At 43.0% G+C, this 18,694-nt stretch overlaps 2 protein-coding genes across 2 annotated transcripts in view; one reads left to right on the top strand and one right to left on the bottom strand.

The window, feature by feature from the left end:
- The window catches only part of TK2 (thymidine kinase 2), an 81,828-nt gene that overhangs the window by 12,383 nt on the left and 50,751 nt on the right, over positions 1–18,694 (top strand). The window lies entirely within an intron of this gene.
- Positions 700–17,031, bottom strand: CMTM2 (CKLF like MARVEL transmembrane domain containing 2). The gene is given in 6 exon segments (XM_057492893.1): positions 700–2,139; positions 2,596–2,625; positions 2,627–2,698; positions 16,450–16,608; positions 16,734–16,961; positions 17,002–17,031. Coding segments are annotated over 6 exon segments (732 nt in total). The 3' UTR covers positions 700–1,926.

Below are 18,694 nucleotides of genomic sequence, written 5' to 3'. Positions count from 1 at the left end.
CTGGCCTGGCCCCAGTGCATGCCTTCTCTGAGTGTGGAGAAAATGCCTGCTCCAGGGAGCTGACCCCAGGGCTTGAGATGAGTGGCCACACAAAGGTGTCAGGAAGATCCGCCCTTTTCCACTGGATTCTGAGCATAGCCGTATCTAGCTTACATTTTTAGATAAAACTTACATATGATGAAATGCACAGATCTTAAGTGTACAGTTGAATGTTTTGAACTGGAACCATATTCCTAGTTCCCCCAGTGAAGATATAAAACTATCTTGTAGCCTCAAAAGTTCCCTCATGCCCCTTTGGAATCAATCCCCAGCCTCCACCTCCTGAGGCAACTGCTGTTTCCATTTCTTTCACTATATTTTTCCTGCTTGAGCTTTACAGAAATGGAATCGTATGGTACATCTTATGTGTCTGGCTTCTTTCATGCAATGTGATGATATTCACTGTTAGGAATCTTCTATTTTTGTCATTATTCATAGTCATATACCAGTATTCTTTTTTATTGCTTAATAGTGTTCCACTTTATGAATATAACAATTTATCTCCTTTTGGACATTTGGGCTCTTTCTAGTTTTTTGGCTATTACAAACATTCTAGTACACCATGGCTATGTATCTAGGAGAGGAATTCTGGGTCAAATGCAGGATAGTGTGCATTTTTCACTACAATGTATCTCCCTCGTTGCTCCCACTTTCAGTAGGGTTGCCTCACCCTGCCTGGCCTGCAGGGTGTGCTGTGGGGGCCACAGAGGGAGTAGTGGCCTTGAAGGGTGGAGGTGCTATGGCTGGGGTCAGGGGCTGCCATGGCTGTCCCGAACTCCAGCTCTGCCTGCTTCGTTACTGGGTACTGCCCCAGCCACCCACCTTCCCCACCTGAACGAAGGCAGCAGCCAGCCTCCAGCCAGCCTCTCTCTTCCGCAGCCCCCGAGTGTGGGCTCTCCTTCTTGTGTAAGCGGACCCTGCCACTTCCTGGCCTTCAGGGACCCCTTGGCACTTAGGACAGAGCCCCAAGTTTCCAAGGCCTGCTGACCCTCCCAGCCTCTCTCATGTTGTCTGTGGCTGGGCTGGGGACTTCCCTCCCTCCCCAGACTTCCTCCCAGCAACTCAGGCATTGATATGGGACCTGGCTTTCCTCTCATGAGGGTGACCTTCCCTGTCAGGTCGGCTGGAATGCCCGGCGGGAGCATGGCCCTGATGGAAGCATATGTGTGTGTACTGTGGCTCTGGAGCCCAGCTGGGTCTGGCTCAGGGCTTGTGCCCAGTTCCTCACTGGAGGGAGACACTGCAGGTCCCAGGGGGCTGGCTGGCTGCTCTCTGAGGGAACTGTCCCCCGAGTCCCTCCTGTGCCCACCCTGCTTGGCCTGTCTGCCAGCCTGACTCCAGCTCCTGGAGGCCCTGAGCCCTGAGCCCCTGTTGTCACCCCTGTTGCCCTCCACCTGAGTTCACTTCCCGTGAGCACCAATTCTACACTGCAGAGTGAAAGCAAGGAAAGCCAACGACCTGGATTTCCTCCCAGCAAATACCTGGATGCTTTAAACAAATGGAGAGGGAAAACATGAATCTGAATAAGATGCATCCTTTTGCCTCCCCGTCTGCCCTTTTCCTGTGGCCCCTTCGGCTGCTTGGTATTGAGAGCCAGTGTCTCCCTCACTGCTGGTCCCCCAGACCCTCTGTGCCCTGCGTGCCCCCCAAGGGGCCCAGCTCCAGCCTTGCCTTCTGCTCCACAACTCTCAGTAACTTTGGTTGAATGAACAAAGTAATGTGTAGGCCAACTTTAAGCTTTGAAATCCATTTAAAGTCCTTTTCCAAGCAAAGGTGGTTATTAAAATGGAAAAGAAAGTCATTCTTGAAAGAAGCCAAGGAAGACAGTAGAAATCTGTCTTGTTGTAGAATACACTGCCATTTCTGACAGTAGGTGGCTCCTCCATGTCACTTCTGGCCTCCCTTCACCTTTTCCTTTTTTGGCGCTTTTTCTGGTGCCTTTGGCTTTGCATCTGGGGGTGGCATGGGGGACTCTTCCTTTCTTTTGTCCTTTGGTGGAGGAGGGACCAGCACGTTCTTTCTGACTTTCTTGCCTTTGAAGTGTTTTCTTTGGAGACTTACATCAATTAAAGCAAAAAATCCTGCCACACCCATAAGGATCTGGAAAACAAAAGGATCCTCATTACTCTTGCTTTTTATTCCAAAGCTGGTGTATTCCTTCCTTCTTTCTAATTTGTCAGTAGGTGCTATTGAACACCCTCCCCTTGTGCCCTCAAAGCGCCAGACATCAGACAGCTTGCCCCTCCCCCAGCCTCAGCTTTCCTGTGCCCACTGACCTGTCACCTCACTGGCTTGCTTTCTCTCTGTAAACGCGGCGGTGTGGCCGCCCTCCGCCTCGGGGGGCAGCTGCGAGGAGGAAGCTGTAGCTTCGCTCCGCCCTGGACATCATCTCTAATTAAATGGCACCTCCACTGCAGGCATGTACCAACTTTACTTTTCAACTTTGCTTGGATCCCAAGATTTTGTGAAAGACCTTTCCTTAAAACACAGGAAAATGTCCATTCTCCAAAAGAGGTGATTTCTGAGCAATTAAGCAGCCCAGGATGAAAGACTCACCACAGCAACAAGGTAGTGCACGGGCATGGTTTTGTCGACTTCTCACGGCAAAGATGATGGCCTCCACGAGGAACCCACAGGCGAACAGGCCATTGAGAAGGTCCTGAAAGCATGGCGAGAGGAGAGTCGGCTTAGACACTGCTCAGGCCCTGGCAACATCTGACCTGCCATGGCTTCCTCCAAAAGAAGTGGTTTTCAAACTTCTGCCTGATTAAAGAAAAAAAAATCTATTTATCTATATATCTATATCTATATATGTATGTATATGAAAGGAAACCTACACTGGGCTCGGTGGACATTCCTGTGGCCTCCCAGCTGGCTGTTTGAGACCCAAAGCCCAGGAAGTTGAGCTGCCTCTGTGCTGGGCTCCCTCCACTACCATGTCATCTGTGAAATCACACACTTAATGGCCAGTTCTATTTGTTATTTTTTTCCTCCAATACTCATTTAAATAAATGCACAACTATGCAGCTTAATGATGTCCCTCTTGAGCACCACTCCACATCATCTTTCTGCTGTCAGGGTCAGTTCCCATCTCTGGATCCCGGGCAGGCTTTGCTGCCTGCAGGAGGCTCTCCTGGATTCTGGCTATTGGGAGCCCAGCAGCTGCGTTTTCACCCCTGTCTTTCCTACCTGCTGCCCTGCCTTACTTCCTAGATCACCCCCTCACCTCTCTGCAAGGCTGTACCACCTGTTCTATTTGACCTTCTTCCTTGTGGTTTGTGGCCTCAGTCTTGCCCTTGCCCTATACTTGTCTTGCTTAACCTACTGACAAGGTCCAGATGTTCCCAGACTGGGCAAAACGGATGCCTTCCAAGCTGCTTTTCCTGAAGTCCCACCCACTGTTGCTCCCTGGCATAGCCAGACTTCTCAGAGTTGGCTAAACCAGCAAGCCAGCTTCCTACCCCATCGTTTCTAGAGTAAGAGTAGCCCAGAGCCTACACACCCTCTTAAGCCTCTGGGCAGCAGCTGACCCTGCAGCACTGGACAAAGCCCACCCTTCCCCTTGGTTTCTATGATGCCATTTTCTGTGGATTATCCTTCCCTGGCCACTTTGTTGTCACAGGCCTTTTTTCCTTTCCAATGTTTTGAATTGTAGTACATCACAGACATCAGAAGATTATAGAACATCCTGTCTCCACTCACACCTCCACCAGCCATGAGCCACAGAGATTAAACATATGTTAACATCTTGCAATCTCTTATCTTGTAAGGTCTCTTACCTTACAGAAAAAGAAAAAGGTAAAACTCTGTGGAGTGAGCTACAGTCTCACCATTTCATCATCCCTTCTCATGCTTCTCTCCCAGAGGAAACCATGCCTTGCAAGCTGGTGGGTAGTGCCCAAGGATGCATTGGTAGTTTCTTCCATATTATATATTCATAAACAATTTCCACTATTTTGTGTGTTTCAAAAATTTAAATTTAAATACATACCATCTCTTCGAGCACTGACTTTTAAAATTTAACACACTTTTTTGAGATCCATTCTGAGAACTATAGATTGAATTCATTAATTTTAACTGATGTAGTCTACTGTATGAAGAAACCACACTAGAGATATTAGGTTATTTCTACTTTTTAGAAAATTATTACAAAAAAAAATATTTGCTGCAGTGAACACTCTTGTCTGTGCCTCCTATGCGTATCTTCTCCTTGGCGAGATGTTGCCAAGTGCTCGTGTCAATTTCCCCTCATTCCAGTAATGAGCAGGAGCTCCCGTTTCCCATGTCCTTGCCAACATACAGGATGTTTTTGCCAGTCTGATGACTCAAAATGGTACCTTGTTGTTTTAATTTCCAGGTCTCTGATTATTAGTGAAGCATTTTAAAAAACATTTTAGGCATTTGGGTTTCCTGACTATTTCGTATCCCTTGCCTCACAAAACAATTTAACAAAATGGCAATAGTAAGTCCTTACCTATGAATAGTTACTTTAAATGTAAATGGATTAAAATATCCAATAAAAAGACATAGGATGGATGAATGGATTAAAAAACAAAACAAAACAAAGGTCTAACAATATGCTGCCTACAAGACTTACTTTAGCCTTAAAGACACACTTAGACTGAGAATGAAGGGATGGTAAAGATATTTCAAGCAAATGGTAATTTTAAAAAATCAAGAGTGGTTATATTTTTATCAAACAAAATAGACTTTAAGCTAAACATGGCAAAAGGAGACAAAGATCATTTGTAATAATAAAGGGTCAGTGCCTCAAGAGATATATAACAATTGTAAATATTTATACCCCCAATATTGAAGCACCTAAATACATAAAGCAAAAACTAACAGATCTAAAAGGAGAAATAAAGAGTAATACAATAATAGGTACTTGTTAATACCCCAATCTCAACATTGGATACATCATCCACATACAGAATAAACAGAATATTTGAATGACATTATAGACCAAATAGACCTAAATAGACTTATGCAGAACATTCTTTCAATTACAGCAGAATGCATATTCTTCTGAAGAGTACATGGAACATTTTCTAGGATAGTCCATGTGTTAGGCCACATAATAAGTCTTAGCAAATTTGAGAAGATTGAAATCATACCAAGTATCTTCTCTGACCACAAGGGCATGAAACTAGAAATCAACAAGAAGAAAACTGGAAAATCCACCAACATGTGGCAATTAAATAGTGCTCTCCTGAATGACCAGAAGATCAAAGAGGAAGCTAAAGGGGAAATTTTAAAGTTTCTTGAGAATAACAAAAATGGAAACACAACATATTGAACTTAAGGGATAAAGCAAAAGCAGTTCTGAGAGGGACATTCATAGCAATAGATGCAAACATTAAGAAGCAGAAAAGATTCTAAGTAAACAGCCTCTCTACTCCTTAAAGAACTAGAAAAAGAAGAGTGAACTGAGCCCAAAGTTATGTCAAAGAAATGCCAAAGTTATGCCAAAGAAAAAAATGAAATAGAGAACAGAAAAACAATAGAAGAGATTAACAGATTAAGAGTTGATTCCTTAAACAAGATGGATAGACCCTTGCCTACACTAATAACCAAGGAAAAGTCAGAAAGGACCTGAAGCAACAAACTTATCAAAGGATGATAAGAGGCTACTATGAACAAACTATATGCCAACAAACTGAACAACCTAGGAGAGATGGAAAAATTCTTAGAAACATACAACTTACCAAGACTGAATCAGGAAGATACAGAAAATGTGAATAGACCAATTACTAGTAAGGAGATTGAATCAATAATAAAAAATCTCCCAATGAAGAAATCTCCAGGACTAGATGAATTTCACCAAAATTTTAAGAAAAATTAACACGATTCCTTCTCAAACTCTTCCAAAAAATTGAAGAGGAGGGAACACTCCCAAACTCATCTTACAAGGCTAGCGTTATCATGATACTAAAACCAAAAAAGGACACTCCTAGGAAAGAAAACTACAGGTCAATATCCCTGATGAATATAGATGCAAAAATTCTCAGTAAATTACTAGCAGACTAAATTCTCAGCACATTAAAAGGATCATTCACCATGATCAAGTGGGATTTATCCCTGGGATGCAAGAACAGTTCAACATATGCAAATCAGTTGGTGTGATACATTACATTAATAGAATGAAAGAGAAGAATCATATGATTATTTCAAAGATGCAGAAAAAGCATTTGACCAAATTCAACATCTATTCATGATAAAAACTTTTAACAAATTAGGCATAAAAGGAACATATCTCGACATAATGTATGAACAGCCCAGAGCTAATATCATACTCAATGATGAAAAGATGAAAGCTTTTCTTCTAAAATCAGGAACAAGACATGGGTGCCCATTCTTACCATTCTTATTCAGTATAGTAGTGGAAGTCCTAGCTAGAGCAATCAGGCAAGAAAAAGAAGAAGTATGCTATCCATCGTCCCATTTTTCTACTGGCTTGTTTAAAAAATTTTGTTAATGATGTCTTCTGTTGTAAAACTTTAATTTTAATGGGATACATAGTTTCTCTCTCTCTCTCTCTCTTAGTTCCATGAATATTTAGTAAATACTCCATTCAACTATTGTATAATGCCATCTCTCATACACCAAGTTGCCATATGTATGTAGGTCTATCTCTTGAGTTTTCTTTTAATTTTTAATTTTTATTTTGTTGTCATTAATCTACAATTACATGAGGAACATTATGTTTAATAGACTCCCCCCATCACCAAGTCCCCCCACATACCCCATTACAGTCACTGTCCATCGGCATAGTAAGATGCTATAGAATCACTACTTGTCTTCTCCGTGTTGTACAGCCCTCCCCGTGCCCCCCTCCACATTATATCTGCTAATAGTAATGCCCTCCTTTTTCACCCCTTTATCCCTTCCCACCCATCCTCCCCAATCCCTTTCCCCTTGATAATTGTTAGTCCATTCTTGGGTTCTGTGAGTCTGCTGCTGTTTTGTTCCTTCAGTTTTTTTTTTTTTTGGTATCATTAATCTACAATTACATGAAGAACAAGTTTACTAGGCTCTCCCTTTCATGAAGTCCCCCCCACATACCCCTTCACAGTCACTCTCCATCAGCGTAGTAAGATGCTGTAGAATCACTACTTGTCTTCTCTGTGTTGCACAGCCCGCCCCGTACCCCCCGACATTATACATGCTAAATTGCAATGCCCCCTTTCTTTTTCCCCACCCTTATCCCTCCCTTCCCACCCGTCCTCCCCAGTCCCTTTCCCTTTTGTAACTGTTAGTCCATTCGTGGGTTCTGTGATTCTGCTGCTGTTGCGTTCCTTCAGTTTTTTTCTGTGTTCTTATATTTCACAGATGAGTGAAATCATTTGATACTTGTCTTTTTCCGTCTGGCTTATTTCACTGAGCATAATATCCTCTATCTCCATCCATGTTGTTGCAAATGGTAGGATTTGTTTTCTTCTTATGGCTGAATAATATTCCATTATGTATATGTACCACATCTTCTTTATCCATTTATCTACTGATGGACACTTAGGTTGCTTCCATTTCTTGGCTATTGTAAATAGTGCTGCGATAAACATAGGGGTGCATATGTCTTTTTCAAACTGGGCTGCTGCATTCTTAGGGTAAATTCCTAGGAGTGGAATTCCTGGGTCAAATGGTATTTCTATTTTATGCTTTTTGAGGAACCTCCATACTGTTTTCCACAATGGTTGAACTAATTTACATTCCCACCAGCAGTGTAGGAGGGTTCCCCTTTCTCCCCAACCTCACCAACATTTGTTGTTGTTTGTCTTTTGGATGGTGGTTATCCTTACTGGTGTGAGGTGATATCTCATTGTGGTTTTAATTTGCATTTCTCTGATGACTAGTGATGTGGAGCATCTTTTCATGTGTCTGTTGGCCCTCTGAATTTCTTCTTTGGAGAAGTGTCTGTTCATCTCCTCTGCCCGTTTTTTAATTGCATTATTTGCTTTTGGTTTGTTGAGGTGCATGAGCTCTTTATATATTTTGGATGTCAACCCTTTATCAGATCTGTCATTTATGAATATATTCTCCCATACTGTAGGATGCCTTTTTGTTTTATTGGTGGTGTCCTTTGCTGTACAGAAGCTTTTCAGCTTGATATAGTCGCACTTGTTCATTTCTGCTTTTGTTTCCCTTGCCCGGGGAGATATGTTCATGAAGAAGTTGCTTATGTTTATGTCTAAGAGATTTATGCCTATGTTTTTTTCTAAGAGTTTTATGGTTTCATGACTTACATTCCAGTCTTTGATCCATTTTGAATTTACATTTGTGTATGGGGTTAGACAATGATCCAGTTTCATTCTCTTACATGTAGCTGTCCAGTTTTGCCAACACCAGCTGTTGAAGAGGCTGTCATTTCCCCATTGTATATCTGTGGCTCCTTTATCATATATTAATTGACCATATATTTTTGGGTTAATATCTGGACTCTTTATTCTGTTCCACTGGTCTGTGGGTCTGTTCTTGTGCAAGTACCAAATTGTCTTAATTACTGTTGCTTTGTAATAGAGCTTGAAGTTGGGAAGCGAGATCCCCCTGCTTTATTCTTCCTTCTTAGAATTGCTTTGGCTATCTGGGGTCTTTTGTGGTTCCATATGAATTTTAAAACTATTTGTTCCAGTTTGTTGAAGAATGCTGTTGGTATTTTGATAGGCATGGCATTGAATCTGTAGATTGCTTTAGGCAGGATGGCCATTTTGACAGTATAATTCTTCCTAGCCAAGAGCATGGGATGAGTTTCCATCTGTTAGTGTCCTCTTTATTTTCTCTTAAGAGTGTCTTGTAGTTTTCAGGGTATAGGTCTTTCACTTCCTTGGTTAGGTTTATTCCTAGGTATTTTATTCTTTTTGATGCAATTGTGAATGGAATTGTTTTCCTGATTTCTCTTTCTGCTAGTTCATCATTAGTGTATAGGAAAGCAACAGATTTCTGTGTGTTAATTTTTTATCCTGAAACTTTGCTAAATTCAGTATTAGTTCTAGTAGTTTTGGAGTGGAGTCTTTAAGGTTTTTTTGTGTACAATATCATGTCATCTGCAAATAGTGACAGTTTGACTTCTTCTTCACCAATCTGGATGCCTTTTATTTCTTTGTTTTGTCTGATTGCCATGGCTTGGACCTCCAGTACTATGTTGAATAACAGTGGGGAGAGTGGGCATCCTTGTCTTGTTCCCAATCTTAGAGGAAAAGCTTTCAGCTTCTCACTGTTAAGTATGATGTTGGCTGTGGGTTTGTCATATATGGCCTTAATTATGTTGAGGTACTTGCCCTCTATATCCATTTTGTTGAGAGTGTTTATCATGAATGGATGTTGAATTTTATCGAATGCTTTTCAGCATCTATGGAGATGATCATGTGGTTTTGTCTTTCTTTTTGTTGATTTGGTGAATGATGTTGATGGATTTTCGAATGTTGTACCATCCTTTCATCCCTGTGATGAATCCCACTTGATCATGGTGTATGATCCTCTTGATGTATTTTTGAATTTGGTTTGGTAATATTTTGTTGAGTATTTTTTTGCATCTGTGTTCATCAGGGATATTGGTCTGTAATTTTCTTTTTTGGTGGGGTCTTTGCCTGATTTTGGTATTAGAGTGATGCTGGCTTCATAGAATGAGTTTGGAAGTATTCCTTCCTCTTTTTCTTTTTGGAAAACTTTAAGGGGAATGGGTATTATGTCTTCTCTGTATGTCTGATAAAATTCAGCGGTGAATCCATCTGGCCCGGGGATTTTCTTCTTGGGTATTTTTTTGATTACTGATTCAATTTTGTTGCTGGTAATTGGTGTGTTTAGATTTTCTGTTTCTTCCTTGGTCAGTCTTGGAAGGTTGTATTTTTCTAGGAAGTTGTCCATTTCTTCAGGTTTTCCAGCTTATTAGCATATAGATTTTCATAGTATTCTCTAATAATTCTTTGTATTTCTCTGGGGTTCATTGTGATTTTTCCTTTCTCATTTCTTATTCTACTTATGTGTGTAGATTCTCTTTTTCTCATAATAAGTCTGGCTAGGGGTTTATCTTTTTTTTTTTATTTTGTTATCATTAATCTACAATTACATGCAGAACATTATGTTTACTAGGCTCCCCCCTTCACCAAGTCCCCCCCACAATCCCCATTACAGTCACTCTCCATCAGCGTAGTAAGATGCTGTAGAATCACTACTTGTCTTCTCTGTGTTGTACAGCCCTCCCCGTGCCCCTCCAACATTATACATGCTAATCATAATGCCCCCTTTCTTTTTTCCTGCCCTTATCCCTCCCTTTCCACCCATCCTCCCCAGTCCCTTTGCCTTTGGTAAATGTTAGCCCATTCTTGGGTTCTGTGATTCTGCTGCTGTTGCGTTCCTTCAGTTTTTCTTTGTTCTTATACTCCACATATGAGTGAAATCATTTGGTACTTGTCTTTCTCCGCTTGGCTTATTTCACTGAGCATAATACCCTCTAGCTCCATCCATGTTGTTGCACATGGTAGGATTTGTTTTCCTCTTATGGCTGAATAATATTCCATTGTGTATATGTACCACATCTTCTTTATCCATTCATCTATTGATGGACACTTAGGTTGCTTCCATTTCTTGGCTATTGTAAATAGTGTTGTGATAAACATAGGGGTGCATCTGTCTTTTTCAAACTGGGCTGGTGCATTCTTAGGGTAAATTCCTAGGAGTGGAATTCCTGGGTCAAATGGTATTTCTATTTTCTGCTTTTTGAGGAACCTCCATACTGTTTTCCACAATGGTTGAACTAATTTACATTCCCACCAGCAGTGTAGGGGGGTTCCCCTTTCTCCCCAACCTCACCAACATTTGTTGTTGTTTGTCTTTTGGATGGTGGTTATCCTTTCTGGTGTGAGGTGATATCTCATTGTGGTTTTAATTTGCATTTCTCTGATGACTAGTGATGTGGAGCATCTTTTCATGTGTCTGTTGGCCCTCTGAATTTCTTCTTTGGAGAAGTGTCTGTTCATCTCCTCTGCCCGTTTTTTAATTGGATTTGCTTTTGGTTTGTTGAGGTGCATGAGCTCTCTATATATTTTGACTATCAACCCTTTCTCAGATCTGTCGTTTATGAATATATTCTCCCATACTGTAGGGTACCTTTTTGTTTTATTGATGGTGTCCTTTGCTGTACAGAAGCTTTTCAGCTTGATATAGTTCCACTTGTTCATTTTTGCTTTTGTTTCTCTTGCCTGGGGAGATATGTTCATGAAGAAGTCACTCATGTTTATGTCCAAGGGGGGGTGGTTATCTATTTTGTTTATTTTCTCAAAGAACCAGCTCTTGGTTTCATTGATTTTTTCTATTATTTTATTCTTCTCAATTTTATTTATTGCTTCTCTAATATTTATTATGTCCCTCCTTCTGCTGACATTGGGCCTCATTTGTTCTTCTTTTTCCAGTTTCAATAATTGTGACTTTTGAGTATTCATTTGGTATTGTTCTTCCTTCTTTAAATAGGCCTGGACTGCTATATACTTTTCTCTTAGAACTGCCTTCGCTGCGTCCCACAGAAGTTGGGGCTTTGTGCTGTTGTTGTCATTTGTCTCCATATATTGCTTGATCTCTGTTTTAATTTGGTCATTGATCCATTGATTATTTAGGAGCATGTTGTTAAGCCTCCATGTGTTTGTGAGTGTTTTTGTTTTCTTCGTACAATTTATTTCTCGTTTTATACCTTTGTGGTCTGAGAAGTTGGTTGGTAGAATTTCAATCTTTTTGAATTTACTGAGGCTCTTTTTGTGGCCTAGTATGTGGTCTATTCTGGAAAATGTTCCATGTGTGAGTTCTCTTTTTTATTCCTGTATTAGTCTTCTTAGGCTGCCATAGCAAAATACTACAGACTGAGTGGCTTAAACAAATGACATTTATTTTCTCACAATTCTGGAGGCTAAAAGTCCACGATCAAGGTATCAGTAAATTCAGTTTCTGGTGAACGTCTCTTCCTGTTGTGCAGATGGCTGCCTTCTTGCTGTGTCCTCACATGGCCTTTCAGTGGTACACAAGGCGTGGCTGGGGAGGAGGCAGATCGAGAGGGTGGTGGGGGCAGAAGAGGGAGGGAGAGAGAGCTCTCTGTTCCCTTTTCTTATAGAGACTCTAATCCTATCAGATCGAGGCCACACCCTGTTACTCCTTTAATCTTAATTACTACCTACCGGTTTCATCTGCAAGTACAGCCGCACTCAAGGTTAGGATTTGAGAATATGAATTTTGGGTCCATGTGCTCAAACTTTCAGTCCATAACAAGTCTGTTAGTCTTTTTGTCAATCCTTCAGCTAGCACCAGAAGTTTATAGTAATTCTGATATCTGGTTGGATGAGTCCATCTTTGTAATTCTTTTTATTCTTCCCTAAGAATTTTAGGACTATCCTGTAAAGTTCCGTAAACCACTTGGTTAGGATGAAATTTCATTTAATTTATAAATTTTCTCAGAATAAAATTGCCATCTTTATGATAGCAACTCTTTATATCTGTGATAGTGGTATATTTCTCCACTTACTTAGGATTTTCTTTTATGTCCATTAATAAAATGTTAAAGTAGCTATATAAGGCTTACATATCTTTGAGCAGTTTTATTTTCAGACACCCTGTAATTTCTGTTGCTGTTTTAAATGCTTTCTTTTTCTCATTGTTTGTTGCTGGTATTCAGAAACATTACCATTTTTGTCTCTGGTAACTTGTGGAACTCAATCAGTTCTAGTAGTTTGTAGATTCTCTTAGATTTTCTATATAGAGAATCATATTATCTGCAAGTTGTGCTCATTTTTCCCCCTTCCCAATCCACGTATCATTTTCTTGTCACATTGACTAAGATCTCCAGCACAATGTTGGTGTAACGTAGGGATAGTAGGCATCTTTATGTTAACTGTGAAATGCAATGTTTATTGTAGGTCTGGGTCAGAAGATAAGGAAGTTCCCTTTTCCCCTAGTTTGCCAAGTTTTCTAAAAATTAGTATTGAATGTTACTGAATAGTTCTTATGTAGTTTATAAGATGAAATTTCTTTTCCTTTAGATAAAAGATGGTGAATTATATTAATAGAATTTGTAACGCTAAATCATCTTTGCATTCGTGGCGCATATCCTGCTTGATCGTGATGTATTGTTTACTTATACTTTAGCTTGATTCAGTTTGTTAATATTTTGAGGATTTTTATGGCTATATTAAAATAAGATATACCTATATAACTCACTCTCCTTATATTGTCTGGTCTCAAGATCAAAGCCCTACTAGATAGTACAACATATTATAAAGCCTTTTCTTAAAAAAAAAAGGACAGACAGTGGAACTGAATATAAAGTGCCAAAGTGAACCCTGCATATGAGATTTTAGCATTTAACAAAAATGCCTTTTCAAATCAGTGGGCAAAAGTGCTGTTTAATAAAGGAATAAATCATATGATAGTATGGAGCAACTGGATAGCTATCAGGATATATAGCTGGAGTCATGGTTCAAATATTCCTTCTGCCCCTTTCTCTTTCCCTTTTGGGATTCCACATGTGTTAGTTGGCTTGGTGGTGCCCCACAGGTCTCTTAGGCTCTGTTAATTTTTTCTTCACTCTTTTTTCTTTCTGTTCCTCAGATCGGGTAATCTCAATTGGCCTATTTTCAGGTTCACTGATTCATTCTTCTGCCTGCCCAAATTTGCTATTAAACCACTCTAGTGAATTTTTCTTTTCAGTTACATTCTTTTCAGTTCCAGAATTTCTATTTTGTTCCTTTTAATAATTTCTCTTTATTGATATTTTCTCTGTTTGTTCATGAATTATGAACAAGCTGGGTAGTGAGGGATAGCAGTTGGGAAAGTTAAAATGCTCCAGTGCTCTCTTACCAAACTTCAGTAGCTTCTTTCTTTATTAAGCATTCCCCTGGTTGTTGCTAGGTCTTTTGTTAGATTCCAGAGTTCTGAAAAAGTTGATCCTGACAATTTTTGGACAGTCTAATTAATCATTGCTTTCGTAGAGAGACAGAGTTTTGGAATTCCCTACTCTGCCATTCTTAGTGTCACCCTCATTAAATCTAGAGGGTTCTCAGTCGTTATCATTTTTAATATTTCCTCTCCTCCTTTCTTTTGAGTCTCTTCTGGAACTCCTATTAGGCTTATGATGGACTTTCTCATTCCATATTCTGTGTCTCAGCTTCTCTCATATTTTCTATATCTCTCATGCTATATTCTGGGTAATTTTTCCACATCTTTCAGTTCACTAATTCTCCAGCTTTGTCTAATAAGCTTTTTAACCCATCTGTTGATTTTTTCCAACAGCTATATGGTCAGTTCTAGACATTATATTTTGCACTTTTTAAAACAGTTAATGACTCTGTAACATCTTACTATGTTGATAGACAGTGATCGCTCTGGGGGTGGGGTTAAGGATTTAATAATATGGGTAACTGTTGAACCACTGTGTTGTATATTTGAAACCAACATCAGATTGTATTATCAATGATACTTTAATTTTAAAAAATATGTCTATTCTGTCCTCATAAGGTCTTACTCTTAGAGTGCTTATTTATGTCTTTATTAATTTTAAGTACGTTTTTTATTATTTTCAGACAGTTCTTTTATTGTCTGATATACTCAAGGTCTAATCCTCCCATTTGTTATATTTGTTGATTCTTGATTCTTAGTCGTGGGGATTTCAAAATAGGGTATTTTGTAGTTTTAAACTGTGAGTTCATTTTTGACAAGGCTCTCCTTCCACCCTTTGCCCCTGCATTCATACATACGCTGTCCACACACGGGAGTCTCTCTAGGCTTCAAATGTGATTCTATATTTATTTCTGTCAGGAGACCCAAAGATATCATCAGAATATCACCAGTTTGGGATAAATTTTTTTTGCTGATTCCAAGGCATGAAGTTTTCTAGGCTGCATGAGGGTTTTTAGGCTGAAGGTAGTAAAAATTCAAATCTGTACAAAGTATAAGCTCAAGGTTTCTATTTCTCAATGTAGTCTTTATTGTTTTTACTACTCAAAGCTCAGGTAGAAATGAACATCCTTTCTTGTTCCTCTCTGTGGGGGAAGAGGTGTCTTTTCTGTCTTTTCCCTAAGGATAAAGATTTTGCGGGGTGCTGGCTTTATGCAGGGTTCTCAGTAAATCCCCACTTAGAACCAGGGCTTCATCTCCTAACTTGAGAGTGTATGATAATCCGTGTTCTAGGTTCCTGGGATAATTCCTTACAGACCATTCCAACCCACACTTCAGCAGTTTATTTGACCACTGCTCCTGTTTTCCATTGCTGGTACTTGTGTATTTCCCTTTCTTTTTTGCCAGCTCAGCCATTTAGTTAAAGCTTTCATGTTTACATTTTCCTTAGCAGTTTTAGGTAAGTGCAGCAGGATGATTTTCAGGGTCCACTGATTTTTCATCTTGCTGGAACTTAAAGTATCTACTCAAGCTCCTTGACTGCGAACTGGTTCCTCTGCCGAGTCTTCTTGGGGCCTCTTCTCCTTTCTCTCTGTACTGGGGGTCTCCGCCTACCCCACTGAGACCTATGGATCCCTGGACCCTAGTAACTTTTAACAAGGAGGCAGGCCAGAGTATAGTTAGAGACCTAAGACTCTATTGACGGAGCTGGGTTTGAATCCGTTTTCTGCCACTTAATCTCTGAGTTACCTGGGCCATTCTGAGTCCATTTCATGTGTAATGTGAGTGAAACTGAGCATCGGGTCTTGGAGGCACGCTGGGAGTGTCAGCATACAAGGCACCTCGGATTAGGCAGAGGTTTGATGGTGGGCTCTGTGATCATACAGGTGATAGGCAGGGATTCAAGTCTGTGAGTCCTCAGTCACAGTGCCAAGTACTCTACATTTCCTCTCAGGAATAATCCCATGGTCTATTAGTACCATCTTATGTCACATGAGGAAACAGGCTGTGAGTGGTGGAGTAAATTGCCCGGCTTGGTCACACTCCAATGGATGGTTGCTTTGGGCTGAACATCCTTCTGGGATGAACATCCTTCACAGAGGTAGTCACTGGGGAGCTAAGGCTGCTTTAGAAGTGATTTTTAAAAAAATTCTCATTTTATTTTACTTATTTATGGGAAGATTGATTTTCTTTGAATTTGGGGATGGGGTACTTTGTGGAGTGATCTCCCCAGTAAGGTGTGAGCTGGCACAGGGCTTGGGAGGGACAGCTGGTGGTTCCCGCCTCCTCTCCTCCCAAGGACAGCAAAGACTTCTACCTTTGACCACCAGGTTGGTAAGTGGCCCTCCATCCCCGGTCCCCAAACTGGGCTTTTTCTAACCTTATCTATCTAAGTTCAGCTGTCCCTGCCCCACCTGTGGTGCTGAGGCCATGACCTGGGCACAAATATGGGAGGTGAGCTCTGTCTCTCTGAGTCACTTTGCAGGTGCCCAGACACACTTGTACAACAGCCCGGGCACTCCCCACCATACCCTCACTTACAGAAATGGGCCACAGGATGAAGGGCATGTATCTCTGGATGGCGAAGGTGTAGATACTCAAGAAAAAGCAGAAGATGGACAGCTCCATGGTGACGATGAGTGTCAGGAGAGGGTGGACAGTGGTCCCCGTGAACAGTATCAGTGAAGCTGCTAGGCAGCCCTGCTGGGAGATACGTGTGTGAGCCACAGCAAAGGGCTCTCACCGACTTTGTAGCCCCTCTGGGGGCTGCTTCTCCTTCTCTTCCCGTCCTTGGGCCCTTGCCCAGAGATACCAGCCCGACTTACCACAGCCAGGATCTTGACCTCGGCATGCCCCATCATCCAGAACTCCCTATTGCTGTCCTTGAGCTCCCACCTGTAGCGGTGACACCCCTTCCTCGTGCCCACTTCAACCCTGGGCTGCATGGCCTTGGGCTTTGCCTCCTTCTCATCTTTCTTGTCTGGGGGTGCGTGGGCCGGGGGGGGGCGCTGCCTGCGATGGTGCCGCCGGTGCAGGTGCCACTGGAGCAGGTGCTGCTGGAGTAAGGGCTGGGACTGGGGCTGGGGCTGGGGCCCCTTTGCCCTTTTTGCCTTTGTCAGCCATCTTTGCGCGGTTCTTAACTTCTCACGGCCTGCTCAGTCTCTCCCGCTGTCCCTGGACAGGCCTGGCCTTTGAGCGAGCCTGGTGCCCACCAACTTGCTCAGAGGCCACGCTCAGCCAACGGCCAGGGCGGCCAATGCCAACGCCCGGCGCCCCATCCGCGCGCCCCGTCCGCGCGCCCCGTCTCACCACGAGGACCAGTGCTAGTGTCCTGTTCCCAGCAGCTGCCTGGCCCGCGCCCCTTCTGCGCAGAAGCCCCCGCCCCACGTCTGGGCCCACCGCGGTGGCCCCGCCTCCGCATGGAGCCCCGTCGTGGTCCAGCGAGGCCGTAGCTGCTGCTCCCGCCTTTGGCTCGGGGGGTGGGGGGGCCCTGACCGTGGCCTTCTGGGCAGCCGCGCCCAGAGACCCGCGGGCCCCTTGACTTGCACTTGAAAATGTAACTCGACTTCTACACAAGGTAACAGGAAACAGCAAAAGGGTTCCCGATTTTGCAGCCTTGATTTTATGATCACACGCGAGCCTAAATAGGTGACAGGTTGGGAGCTCAGGGGTGGAATTCGCGGGACGGATGGGACACAGCCGCTTACCTCTGCGAGGATGCCCGGGAAGGTCCCTGCGTGGGTGCCCCACAGATACCTGGCCAGCCGCCCTCACGGCGGCGGGGGTGGTTACCCTCTATGCTGTCAGGCTGGGTGGCCTTGCGGGTGCGGGCGCTTGTTTCTCGGCGAGGGAGGGACTGCTTTCCGTTTCGATTCCCAGGGTTTTTCTCACATGTTCCCTGACCCTTCTGGTGACCACAGCGCCATCGATACACGTGATCGCCGCGGTGAGACACGAGCCCTGCCAGACACAAGACCATATGCGGGAAGGAAGGCGAGATTATTTCGCGACTCAGCAGCAGCAGCCTGTCTTCCCTATCCCCATCTCGGGCAGGGGCTGCAGGTGGCCGCCTGTCCCCTCGGACCCTGCACTGCCTTCTGGGTGTCGGCCCAGCTGGCTGCTGCGGCCCATTCTGCCATCCCCAGAGACAGAGATTTTGAAAATGGTGAGTGTTGCTCCCGGTAATGATGACCTTGCTTGATGCCGAAGGCACCAGAGAAAAGCCCTGGCCTTAGGAGGCTCTGGGTCGGGGTGGGGTCTTGAGAAGGCCCCTTAGTGGAAAGGATGCTTGGACTATGTTTGCAGGAAGGAGATCTTTCCCAAGGGCACCACCTGGGAGGAAGAGAACTCTAAGTGGACTGGGGTCCCCAAGGAATCTGGTGACACCTCTGGAGCTGGGGGAGGGGGCAGAGATGAAGCTGAGGAGCTCAGGATCTGGGACTTTATGCAGAGGTGAGGTCTCAGACTCAGAAAGCCATTGCAAGTAGGTATGAGGTGAATGAAAAGCAAACCGGGCCAGAGGCAGGGAGACTGGGGGTCTGTGGGGGCTCCTGCCATCCAGGTAAGAAGTGATGGAGCCCAGGGGGTGGGGGCCCCTGGCAGGTAGGAGAAGGCTTGGTGGCTGAGTTAGCAGATTGGGACCAGCAACTCACAGCACCCAGATTCCTGGTGCAACCCATGTCCTGTCTGCCTTGGATTTTTCTCTTTATGGCCACTTAATCCCTGGCTGCTTTAATGAACACTTCCTAGGTAGGTCTTGCCCCAGCTAAGCTGTGAGCTCCCCAGG

This window comes from Manis pentadactyla, chromosome 15 (genome assembly GCF_030020395.1).
Source record: "Manis pentadactyla isolate mManPen7 chromosome 15, mManPen7.hap1, whole genome shotgun sequence".
In the NCBI taxonomy this organism is placed as follows: domain Eukaryota; kingdom Metazoa; phylum Chordata; class Mammalia; order Pholidota; family Manidae; genus Manis; species Manis pentadactyla.
Note: the sequence above shows the minus strand (reverse complement) of the source record. Positions and strands in the feature narration are given on the sequence as shown.